Source organism: Crinia signifera, chromosome 2 (assembly GCF_055691185.1).
Source record: "Crinia signifera chromosome 2, ASM5569118v1, whole genome shotgun sequence".
NCBI classification, from domain to species: domain Eukaryota; kingdom Metazoa; phylum Chordata; class Amphibia; order Anura; family Myobatrachidae; genus Crinia; species Crinia signifera.
Genome location: NC_139218.1, coordinates 149762939 through 149776514, shown reverse-complemented (window position 1 = coordinate 149776514; position 13576 = coordinate 149762939). Strand labels below are relative to the sequence as shown.

Sequence of the window (13576 nt, the reverse complement as noted above, 5' to 3'; positions counted from 1 at the left end):
TAATTGTCAGAATTCTAGTTGAAAGGCAAGATTTGCAGGTCCATATATGTGAAGGGTATGCCAGCGTGCACGGACGTACGCTCACTCTCACGAGCGGTGACATAAGCTGAGTTTTCTATTGAAAACAATAGGGACCCGTCCGTACAAGCTGGCGTACGCTCAGATAGCCGCAAGAAGTCGGCGGGAAGACGGACGAGAGACGTCCGTAAACGGTGGCGTACGCTCTGTTGTACGCCAGTTGTCGGAGTCTAAGGGCTGGTCCGTCCGTGTACGTTGGCGTACGCTCAATTGTACGCCACTCCCCTTAGGCGTTGTTTCTGCCCGTACGTATGCGGCTGATTTGTGGGTGGACTTAACCCCAACGGCCGCGTACGGAGAGCGTACGTTAATAGGGAACATACGCACGTTTGGCCGCTCCGATCAGAATAACCTCCATTGTCTCCAAACAGCTCATAGGTGACAACCTTGGGGGCAGTGTTAGAGACAACAAAAAGAATTGCATTAGCAGAGAAGTCACCTCGACAGCTCAAAAAACAAAGAAGTCTATAAAATATAAACCTTCAAAATAATATTTTCGTATTTCATGATATGAGTGAGGGACAAGAATGTACAAAATGTATAAAGTATCAGAACTATAAATAACTTAAATATACTGTATAGACTCAGTAATATCATGCCTTCCTGAAAAAGGCTTACTGATGTCATGATAGTATAACATTTTATATTCAAATATGCCGCCGCTTATGTCCAGTTTTTTTGTGAAGATTAAATGGACGGGATGAACTAAGACAAAATGTACCAAAACCCGGCCGCATCGTTTTTGCAGGGCAGGGTATCGCCACAGCAGATGGAGTTCCAGCACGTCACAACCTCTTGTTTTATGTGATTGTAGTGCAGGTTCAGGAGGCCTTTGGCAGGCAGTGGCAGAATGGCAAAAGTGTCCCACAATTTTGCAGGCCACGACAAGCATCTCCTGCACGCTCCTGTCACTTTTAATGAAATGCTGCACCACCAAATTTAGTGTGTGTGCAAAACATTGCCCATGTTGTAATTTGTCTATATGTAATGCCCACACAATGGGCTTGATCTTAGATAGTGTGGCGAGCGCAGCGAGCCACCGAGCCCGAAGCGTGGCGAGCCCCGCGAGGGGACGCGGATTACATGTGAAGTAATCCGCATGCACTCGCCACGCTTCGGGCTCAGTGGCTCGTTGCGCTCGCCACACTATCTAAAATCAACTCCACGTGGATAGTGGGGGTATGAAAAGGTCAGAGGACGCGTACCGCCGCCCCTCGCGGGCTCGCTGCGCTCGCCATTCTTCGGGTGGGCGTTGATAGTGGGGGCGGCGTTAACAATGGGGGTGCATTTAACATAGTAATCACCCATCAGGGTGCCTGTACATTTTAATATCGCATCGCATGCCATTTGTAATGGCATGCGATGCAATATTTTATCGCACAGTGCGGGTCTGTGCGCCCGGAAATCTGGTCCCATCGAATCCCATCGCATACCTAATTAGTGGTATGCGATGCGCGCCCAGATAATACACAAGTACCGTTTTTTTCCCTCTTCAGACCTGTTTCTACCTCTTCATACCTGTGCATCTGCTTCTTTTATCATCCGCATCTCTACCTCCTTTTTCACTTTTGCTTCTTCCCCAACTCCACCTGTATCTCCACCCCCACCTGTGTATGTGCTCCCCTCACCACTTTTACTTCTGCCAGCCTCTCCACCTGTATCTCAGCCTTACTCTGCTCCTCTTCACTTGTGTCTCTATCCCCTTCGCACCAGTGCTTGCCCCCTTTCAACGTTTATCTCTATCCTCTCCCCCCCACCTATATCTATGTTTACCTCTCTTGTCACCTGTGCCCTCCTACTTGTGCTCTGCCTCATTCCCCACTTGTGATATTGCACACTTCACACATGTGTCTCTGCCCCCACTCTCCAACCGTGGCCCTGCTCTCTTCACCACTGATGCACTGTAGTAAGTAGGCAGACATCCAGAGTAGTCTCTCCCATCCCCAGGACCAAATCTGCACCCCTTCCTGCTCCAATCCCTGGAACCAGTAAAAAAGACCTCACAATCACTGGCAGGTAAATATAAGCGATGGTGTGTTACTTGTTATTTTATTTAAATTTATCATATGCCATAACTATTGTGAATGTGAATTGTGATAAATATGCCCCAAAGTGAGATGTAGTAATATGGTGCAGATATGTAGTATGAGGGTGAATTTGAAATGCAGCGATGTAGCATGCCACCACAATGGAGGAAATTATATGTGGTAATAATTACACCCACTGTACTACATACAAAAGGCCCTTAATATATTTAAGCTCCAGGCCATGTGGACCTTAATCTGGCACTGCTTATATGGCAGTGCCACTGGACTAATATGGCTGTACCACTGGACTTATATGGCTGTACCACTGGACTTAACAGCAGTAAGGGTAACGTAGATGTAGGGTGCAGTATCCCTGGATTGGTCTATTTATGCTAGGAGATACTAGAATGCATGGTACTTGTGTACTAGCATGGCGCCCACGATAATTAGTCGCCCGATTTTTTATCGCATCGCAATGCATGGCATGCGATTTTGACCCATATACAATATTAAATTGTATAAGCACCCTAATGGGTGCTTACAATGCTCAAATGCACCCCCACGCCACCCCCCAAGTATAAACGTGAACCCGAAGCATGGCGAGCACAGTGAGCCCCCGAGGGGCGGCGGTACGCGTCCTACGACCTTTTCATACCCCCACTTTCCACGTCGGCGTGGAGTTGACTTTATAAAGTGTGGCGAGCCCAAAGCGTGGCGAGCGGACGTGTATACCTGTGAAGCCTGCGAGGGGACGCGGATACCTGTGAAGGTATCCGAGTCCGCTCGCCAGGCTCCGGGCTCGGTGGCTCGCTGCGCTCGCCACACTTTATTAAATCAACTCCATGCCGACGTGGATAGTGGGGGTATGAAAAGGTCGTAGGACGTGTACCGCCACCCCTCGCGGCCTCGCTGCGCTCGCCACGCTTCGGGTTCACGTTTTTACTTGGGGGGTGGCATGGGGGTGCATTTAAGCATTGTAAGCACCCATTAGGGTGCTTATACAATTTATAATCGCATCGCATTATATGGCATTGTAGAACATCGGCCGATATCGTGGGCGCCGTGCTAGTACACAAGTACCGAATGCACTCCTAACAATGTCCAATAGGGCAACAATGGTCTGTTTGCAGTAATGGAGAACTGGCATCATCTATTTATAAGTGTGAAGTTTCAGAGGCAAGATACAATTATCAATGCAAGCCGTTCTATGCATAGAACTTTTTCAAGACAATGGTCCTGATTCAGAGTTGATCGCTATTACTGTATGTAAATTTGATTAACTTCAATTATTGCGTAACCGCATATGCCTCGCTCCTGCCACATAACTCCCATTCTCTACGCCCTTCACTGGCTACCTGTAAAATGGCGAATCGTTTTCAAGATTGGCTTACTCACTTTCAAGGCCCTACATGACCAGGGCCCAAGGTACCTGCAACAGCTGCTGATCCCTTACTGTCCTACTCGATTACTACGATCCACTGAAGAAGGACTACTAACAGTACCCAGAATCTCCCTGAATTCATCTGGGGGTCGAGCTTTCAACTTTGCTGCTCCAACTCTGTGGAACTCTCTTCCTCGCACAGTGCGAGAAGCCCCCACTGCAGAATCCTTTAAAAATAGGCTAAAGACGTACCTATTTACTCAAGCATTTCACTGACGTCTACTGTTAAGCTTGTTGTGTATTTCGAGCTGTAAAGACAATGGTGAAGCACTTTGAGTCCTATTGGGAGAAAAGTGCTATATAAATATCATTATTATTATTATTATTATTATGTGTGAGCCAAAATAGCCACAGAAATAGTAAAAATATATAATCACAATCCACTCGCAATTTGTCCAACAGGAAGTTGGGGCTTGTGGGTGGTAACCGGCTGTTTTCTGGGAGTGTCCAAAACCCAGAAAACATGAGACTTTTTCGCAGCCCCACGCGCCAACACCAAAGCTGTCATTGCCACCCCACACTAGACAATAGGCCCACGTTATAACTGAGCATTACGAGCGCCCCCCTCTTAAAATATTCTGGTGTTTAACCCCTTCAGTGGCACTCCCGAGAATTTTCCGGGTTTTGCTCCAGTGAGCAGACTGGCAAACCTGGAAAATTCTCGGGAGTGCCACTGATTGCGCTCCCTCTTGCCGGGAAGCGCCTCTTAGCTGAGCGCTAAGATCAGCGCTGCACTCAGATGCAGCAGCTGCCCGGCCCTGCCTCCCTCCCCAAGCTGTGTGCGGCGTGACATTGTAACATCACGCCGCACACAGCCGGGTTGCCGGGGAGCGAATGACGGTCAGTTCAGCGGCACTACTCGGTTGTAGTGGTGGTTTTTTTTAGGGCGCGCTCCCCAGAAGAATAAAAACACCACTGAAGGGGTTAATATATTCTAATGACAACTGTATCAAATGAGACTAGATATTTGAAAAACAAAACTTTATTTCACTGATTTACAATTTTTGGATAAAAGCAGGCGAGTAGAGTACTTGCAGGCTGCTGCACATGCAGTTGGCACTGGCAGCCATGTCATCAGACAACACACAGACAGCAGTGATGGGAGAAAGCTGCGCATTGCATTTAGTGCACGATATACAACGTACAAAGATAGGCGTCATCTAGGCTAGTATAGTATCCGATGCAGCGGCCGGTGCGTCACATCGCTGAGGGGCTGCGGCTGGCGTTATGTAAGCATGAAATATCTTCCCAACCGCCACTGCAGAGCCACAGATACGTAACATTACCATCGTCACTACCAACGGCGCTAAGCAACAAGATCCGCCCACTGTTCCTATACTACGATTGGTGGACAGTAACCTTCCGTCTTTGCGCTGATTCGCTGGTCTGTCACTGTGACACCTGGGAGCAAATGGCGGCCCTGAGATACCGACGTTTTCTAAAACTATGCGAAGAGTGGCCGGTAGACGAGAGCAGGCGGGGCAGGGACTTGGGTGCAATCCTGAGAGAACGGGTGGCTCACGCTTTTAGAGAAGGAGAGGTCACCCAGGTGAGTAGTAGCTGATGATGCGCAGCGTGTCAGGGTCACCGGTAACCTATATCTGTCACATACCGCTAGGGGGCAGCAGCAGGCTCTTGATGCCAGGACTGAACAGGGGACACGTGATAGTGTGTGTGTTCTGACTGAGTTAAATCATACACCTGCTGCAGAAGTCAGAGTCAATAATGTATTCAGCTGCCAGAGCCTTTCTGGGGGAGGTGGGTTCAAGTTCTGTATCGAATATATATCAATGTGGATAAATGTAATGTATGCAAAGCACAATAAAAAGAGAAACCTGGTCGTGGACTGTGAGGAAAAAGCTGCCACTTAAACAGAAAAAAAAATGGGTATGGGTAAAAACAGGACCAGGACAAGGCCACCGGACAGCAAACTCTGCATTTTGGAGCTTGTAGCGTCTGCAAACTCTGCATTTTGGAGCTTGTAGCGTCTGGTCTGGGGGGTGTCCTGTCAGGGGTGCTGCCTGTGACACCTGTCACCTGGGAGAGGAGGATTTATTTTATTTTATTATTATTTATTTTATTTACAGGTTCTTATATAGCGCAGCAGATTCCGTTGCGCTTTACAATAGTATACAGTGATAAGGATGGGGGAGAATAAAGCCTCCCTGTATGGTCCGGGCATGTAGCAAAAACTGGACGGTCCGGACCACATCGGGAGGCTGTAATCTCCCCCTTCCCCATGTCCCTGGTGATAGGAACACCCAACCCCCCCCCCCCCGTAGGGATCTGGGGGGGTATTCAGGTTATTCGCAGCCATGCGAGTCCACCAAACCCTGCCCGGCGAACGACCGCACCCCCCCCCCACCCCACCCCCCGCCGCCCCGTCAAAGTGCGGCTTTGCCCGAAAAGCTGCGAATGGATGATTTGCATAAACATCCATTCGCATAGCTCGGGTACCCGCCCACATCTTTCCATGGTCACCGACCATCAAATGATGCTTAGCGCGCACGCCTATAAAAGTGACTTTTCAGTCACTTACATTTGCGTGCACACTGGCGTGGATATGGGCAGGCACACACCCGCCCCCCCACACCCGTGTCACTGCCTCATTACCATGGGAACGCCCATGGAATGCTGGGCGTTCCCATATGGTAATGGGGTGCCCCTCGCCTATCTCCGCCCCCCCCCCATGCCGCCATGGGAACCGAAAGGTCGCCGTGGGTGCACGCACCATACGCCTGCACATGCGCAGATACCCGCCTGCACATGCGCAGACGCGCAACATCGGTACTGTGTGCGAATGCAAGCAGTACCTATGAGATCTGAATAAGGCCCCTAGTGTATTGGAGGTGAACTGCAGGCAATCATCCCCCCCCCCCCCCCCCCCCCGCACCGGACGATACAAGCTCCGGACTGCAGATTTTAGCAATTCATTTGATTAATTACAAATGCATTGCTAACCACTGTGTATTCTCAAATCCATATGCACTTCCCGAACCATCAAATAGTTTTTGCCATCTGTGCATTTGTTATGTCTGAAGCTTCCACTAATCTGCGTGTGAGACAGCCTCGAAGTGGTCACTGCTGATTTCACAGGCCCTCCTCAAAAATGCCTGGGCATGTTTTTTCCAGCACACCCAGAAAATGCTTCAACCCTCAAATGCTGGTTGTTGTCAGTCAAACTGGAGCTCTATTGTGTTTACAATCCATACATATTTTCAGTTACCTTCATGCAATTTCTCTGCTTAGCAATTAACGCTGAAGTTTTAATTATAAATTAATTACCTGCTGCTTCCTGAAATCAGGGAATTGTTTACCCCTGATGAAAAGTACCAACACAAATAAAAGATGCAAGCAGTTAACCCCTTGAGTGGTATGCCCGGAAATTTCTCGGGCTCAGCTGCGCTGCCGCAGCGGGCTGTCCCGGAAAATTTCCGGGCATACCACTTTATATTAAGTGCACACTACCTTTTAGGGGTCCCCCCTCCTGTTGCCTCCACCCCCACCTCTCTGGCGATCGTACCTGGAGCTCCCCTGCCGCCAGCTGCCATTCACTGTGACGTAGGCGGCAGGATCGGGGATGGTCGGCGTTGCTCGGGGGGGACTCGGGAGAGTTCAGGCACCCGAGTCCTCCCGAGCCGCCGTGAAACATCCCAGAGCCTGCCGCCTGTGTGGTGACTGACAGGCGGCAGGGGAGCTCCGGCGTACTAACACTGAAGCAGAGGTGAGGAGGGGGGGAGCGGCGGCTTCCTGATTCTGTGGTGGGTTTTGCTGGGGCAGGACAAACCTGCCCTAGTAGGTTTGTCCTGCCCCAGCAAAACCCACCACTCAAGGGGTTAATATGTTTATTTTTATTTTTGATCCATGTGTGTGTGTGTGTGTGTGTGTGTGTGTGTATATATGTATGTGTGTGTGTGTGTATATATATATATATATATATATATATATATATATATATATATATATATATATATATATATATATATATATATATATATAACCAGAATCCGGGGACCTTGATGGGGTACCCCTGGAAAGGAGGCGGCACTCAGACGACTTTATAAAGGTTTTGAAAGATTTTTATGAAGTGTAAATCAAAACATAACTGTGGTCGCCAACGTTTCGAGACTACTCGAGTCTCGTCCTCTGGACGTGCGCTGAAAGTGCAAGGTGCTGTGCATATAGAAAGGGAGAATACAGAGCCGTTATGCTCTCTTACCTTATATGTGCTGCATGTGCGTAGAGCTGCTGTTCCCCACCGTCGGGACCGGGCGCCTAGCTTCCCGGGTACGTGGCTCCGCCTCTTACTGACGTGGCCGTTGCCTGGATACCATAGAAGCTGTGCTACGTTCTCCGTCGTCTTGGGGAAGCAGCTTGCGTAAGACCAGCTTTTAAACTGCTGGTCTTTGTTTATGCACTTTTTTCCAGCAGTTTCCAAGCTGGTCTTACGCGAGCTGCTTCCCCAAGACGACGGAGAACGTAGACACACAGCTTCTATGGTATCTAGGCAACGGCCACGTCAGTAAAAGGCGGATACGCAACAGCCTTGTGACTGTGTATATAAATATATAATCAATGTATATTTGTTTATATATGGAATAGAGAGTAAAGAATTCAAATAGACATATTAACTGCTTGCCAGCTCTCGCTCCTTTTATTTGTGTTGAGATGTATATAATGTGAGTACCTACAGTAATTTTTACTTTTAACCATTCCATGGCAGACTAATACTTTTCATTCTAGCGGGTGTGGTATATGGTCCCTACAGACGGGATCCCAACAGTCATTAGCCTGACGTCGGGATCCCGACTGGCCGGACTCAGACAGCATGGTGAGCGCAACAAAGCCCCTTGTGGGCTCGCTGCGGGTGCCACACTGCGGGCATGGTGGCTTGCTACACTCGCCACCTATTCTATTCTCCCTCTATGGACCCCACGAGGGAAAACAGCCGGTGGCCGTTGGGACCCTGAGTGTCGGGGTTTTGACTGTTGGGATCCCGACGTCAGGGTAATGACTGTCGGGATCCCGTCCGGCACCCATTCTAGCACCCTGCATCTTTCAAAAAAACATGCAGTTTCTCTTCCCTGCCAGGGGTGTTGCTCTCAGCTGTGGCGCTTCTAGCACAGTGTGGTCTGTATGGTCTGACATGCAAAACAGATCTGTGCCTGCAGCTCCACAGCAGAGAGCGACACCCCAGGCAGGAAAAAAGAACTGCACAAGTTTTTTTAAATACAGGGCAGACCTCACACATTGTTTTCCTCTTTATTTCTAGAACTGGGACTGTCTCAAAGAGCTGAGGACTGGTTATGATTATGGTATAGACACCAGGGGACCCCACCAAGTTTTTTATTATATACCCTTTTCAACAACTTTTCACTGCACGGATCTCCCTGATCTGTGCAGTACTTCATCAAACATGCAGAGTGTATGAAAAGTGAGTTATCTCCTGAGTGTAATGGGCCATACACATGGGAGGTTCCTGCCTAATTTGTAAGCAATATGGCTAAATGCTCCATAGTGATGGGGATGCATATTGTTATCGCCGGTCTATATCATTCAAGCATGCAGTATATATCTAGCCAGATTGCTTAGCAAGAGACTGCAAGTCGCCCATATTTTAAGAAGCGATCTACGTCACCCTCACTCCTGGAACACCCACACATATTTTTTTTTTTTTTTGCTTAACATACATCTCCAATACTAAATCGCTCAGCACAAATGCATTGTGCAAATCTCAGTATGTATGGGTAATCTAGGCTGTTAAAAATCTCCCACACTAAATTGCTACATCTCTTGCTCAAATCTCCCTGTGTGTATGCCCCATTACCCACTTGATTAAAATCACAATTCTTGGTTAATTCCTGAGTTTGTAGATACAAGTACTTGCTAATTTGGCCAATGGTGTAATGGATCTTGATTTGATTTTTTTCAGTTTGATTTGGGATTTCACTCCTGAGTTTGCCCTTGGTAAATCTCCATGTTTGAAATATTGTGAAACTCACCCGAGATTTCACTCTCAACCAAATATTAAATTTGGTACATTTACCACCTAGTATGTAAAATGATCAGCAACAACCATAAAATGCACACTTACAAAGCTTTGATGCTTGGAACCTGGCGTTGGATTGCTGGAACACAGCCCTCTCCCAGCTCCTGCAGTAACCATATTCCAGCCATTGCTACTGTAGTAGTCTCATAGCTTGCTCGATGCTTGCCAGAGGATGCAGAATGGAGAGCTATCCCTGCAGGAGCAATAGGCTTGACAGAAGCTTTGTGGGGGAATTAAATTCCTGCCATGAATGGGATATGCCAGTTCTGATCTGCAATGATCACAATCATAGTTTGTTTTATATTCTGCTCCAAATATAGATCATCAGAATAGGCTCATTGTAAATAAGTTGTAATAATAGGGCCCTCTAGATAGTGTATAATAATTCACAGAATGGACACCAGAGTATGCAGTTAGGAATATCTGCTACCATAATGAGTAATCACATGCTCAATAAAATAACCAAAAATTGAGGGACCGTGAAGCTGATTCAGTGGTAGACTCTTTTGTTCAATGTTTTGGGGACTTTGCATGTGTCAGAGGTGCAGTGTGCATGTGCCCTGATACATCTGCATTGTTGTGGTTGCAGTACCCTGTTAGTTGCAGCCTTCATTGACAGTTTGGAGGTGTATCAAGGGGGCGGTGGGGAGCATTGCAGAAAATGGGGAATCCTGGCAAGTCAGCATCTGCATTTCTGGTGCAGGTTCATTGACCTTGTCAGTTTACACACAGTAGATTCAGTGTTTAGTGCTGCAAATGACGGTCATAATATGTCAGATAGAAACATAGAATTTGAAGGCAGATAAACCACTGACAGGAGGATATTCCACGTGTCCACTACTTTTTTTGTAAAGTAATTTTACATTTCCCCCTCAACCTACCTCCCTTTAGTTTTAGCTTCTGTCCACGAGTTCTAATACTTATTTTTCTTTGAATCTTTACTTTTTGTACATTATTAACCCTTGATATATTTAAAAGTCTGGTACTTGTGAGTTATCTGGGCGTCCGATTTTGGGTACTTACGATTTGCATGCGATATCGCATGCGATATCGCATGCGATTTGCATAAGATTTGCTATTCATTTCATTACCCCACTATCCCCAAAGTGTGTCTATCAACGTGAACCCGAAGCGTGGCGAGCGCAGCGAGCCCGCGAGGGGCGGCGGTACGCGTCCTCCGACCTTTTCATGCCCTACTATCCACTAGGGCGTGGAGTGAGAATAGAATAGTGTGGCGAGCGCAGCGAGCCACCGAGCCCGAAGCGTGGCGAGCGCACGCGGACACCTGTGAAGCCCGCAAGGGCACGCGGATACCTGTGTAGGTGTCCGCGTCCCCTCGCGGGGCTCGCTGCGCTCGCCACGCTTCGGGCTCGGTGGCTCGCTGCGCTCGCCACACTATTCTATTCTCACTCCACGCCCTAGTGGATAGTAGGGCATGAAAAGGTCGGAGGACGCGTACCGCTGCCCCTCGCGGGCTCGCTGCGCTCGCCACGCTTCGGGTTCACATTGATAGACACATTTTGGGGATAGTGGGGTAATGAAATGAATAGCAAATCTTATGCAAATCGCATGCTAAATCGCATGCAAATCGCAAATCGCATGCGATATCGCATGCGATATCGCATGCGATATCGCATGCGATCTAGTACCAAAATCGGACGCCCAGATAACTCACAAGTACCAAAAGTCTTTATCATGTTCCCCCCTTCCCTTCTCTGCTCCAAACTATACATTATAAGATCTTTTAATCTTTCTGGGTTATGTGATTTAAACCATGCTCTATTTTTAGTTGCCCTACTATGTATGCTCTCTAATGTACTTATATCCTTCTGGAGATATGGCCTCCAGGGCTGGGCACAGTATTTTAAATGAGGCTGTACCAGTGGCCTATACAGTGGCAATATTACTTCTTTTTTTCTGCTACTAATTCCTTTCCCCTACGCAACCAAACTGACATCTGACTTTTACACCTCCCAATGAGTCTACTTTGTTGCACTGCTTCTACCTTGCTTCCACTTTTGTGCAGTAGGATGACATTGGCTGTTTTCCATTCCTCTGGAACTACAGCTGGTGATCTAAGCTGTGTCTTCAGTTGCAGACAGCAGGTCAGAGAAGCTGGCAGTGGGCGTATTTGTACAGAAGACACCTCCTGCAGCATTTGCATAGTTTTATACAGCTTCTGCATACAAAAATGGAGTGGCAATGACATTTGCTTTCACATTTGAATTATGCCCACTGTTGCTGCTACTTTAAGAGGTACATTTATTAATGCTTCTAAAAATGAAAATAGGTGATGTTGCCCACCGCTTTCAATCAGATTCTCTCTATCATTTTCTAGGATGCAATAGAGAAATGATAGACATTATCCAATTGGTTGCTATGGGCAAAATCACCTCTCTTAATTTTTAGCTGCTTTAGTAAATTTAGCCCTAAGTTACATAGTAGTTTATGTAAAAAAAATACTTCCATCCATCAACCTTTGATTACCAGTTATATCCCTGAATGTTTTTATCCAATCAATAATTGTCTAACCTTAATTTAAATGTAGAAAATGTATCTACTGACAGCACCTCATCTGGAAGAGAGTTCCATAATTTTACTACCTGTACTGTAATAAAACCTTTCCAAGTGTACAAAACCTGCTATCCTTCTGTCTAAGTGCATGTCCTTGTGTCCTAGTAACTGATTTTGGCGTAAATAAGCTGCCTGGCAGATTATATCAGATGCAATCCTACTGAAGGAATAACAAATCCCCCAAAAATATCCATATATAGAGGTTTTGTCTTGGCTATTGCGGTAAGTCAATTTTATGAATGTATAAAAGTAAATTTCTTAAGCCACTAATTTTTCCACTTAGCTCCCCCCAAAACATGTTTTTACATTGAGGAAAAAGGAAAGTCTAAGAGAATATAATGTAGGGTATTGGAAATGCATGAATGTTGAGGGCTTTGTAGTAGAGGGTAAGTAATGTGTATTAGATTGTGAAGAACATGTTTAGCCAGTGTAAGGATTTGCACTGTTCTGTCCTGGATGAGGAGCAGCAAGAGTGGAAGATTGGCCTTGTTGCGGCTTTTTGTTTAGGACTGCATGCATAAAATATAAACCTGGTGCGAGTTCAGGTTGTGGGGGGAGCAAGGTGCTGTGCTGGCAAGTACAATTTATGCCATTTGCAAGTAATTGTATCAACCCCTGACAGTTGTGGTGGCATCATGTGTAAGACATAGGAATGTTCTAGTGATATTTCTGATTAAGGAAACAGGAATGCAAGAAAGATTTAGTGTGAGGGGGTAATTTTTTTTTAAGAATGCTGTTTGATTTGTCAACGAAATGGCTGCACATAATCAGGTTTGGAGTGTCTACAGCATGGATTTTCTAAGCATTTAGAATATCTATTGACTTCTGATGGCTTTACCTGTTAAATTGCTCCTTTTACAATAGCCTCTGCTGTCTAATAGAATTTTGAATCCAATGTCAATATGCGGCAGATGCAAAGCTCTGCAGGGATTGGTCTGATCAGTGCAGGCTTTGTAGGGCTGAGGTATAGCTCACAGACAATGTCTAGGTTGACATTCATTAGGTCAGCAATGCCAACACCCGAGCACGTGGACCCCGTATTAGAGTACTGTCTACAATCTACAGGATTTGAGCAACTCCAACTGGAGTCCACTTGGATGGTAAATTATGTAGAAGTTGAAAAATCCTCCAAAAACTCATGTTGACCTTTTGCTTGTGTCCACTTGTTTAACTAAAAACTACAAATCCCAGCATGCCTCACCACAGTGTTAAAACTCCCTTATAGCAAAACTGTGGCAAGGCATGCTGGGATTTGTAGTTTCACAACATCTGGAGGACCGCAGTTTGAGGACCCATGCGTGTAGCACATAATGGAGCTCATTCCTATTGACACTTGTATGAATTAATGGCTCCAAAAAAAGTGGGATTTCCTACCGTTGCAATTCCTACAACATTTACCTGATTTGG

General features: G+C 46.6%; 1 protein-coding gene across 1 annotated transcript in view; it reads left to right on the top strand.

Annotated features, from left to right (window-relative positions):
* The first annotated feature begins 4832 nt into the window (after nt 1-4832).
* The window catches only part of UQCC2 (ubiquinol-cytochrome c reductase complex assembly factor 2), a 30499-nt gene continuing 21755 nt past the window's right edge, over nt 4833-13576 (top strand). Inside the window, exon 1 of the mRNA XM_083173103.1 lies at nt 4833-5095. Within this exon, the coding sequence (XP_083029229.1) occupies nt 4958-5095 (138 nt within the window). The 5' untranslated portion in view covers nt 4833-4957. The remainder of the gene's footprint in view (nt 5096-13576) is intronic.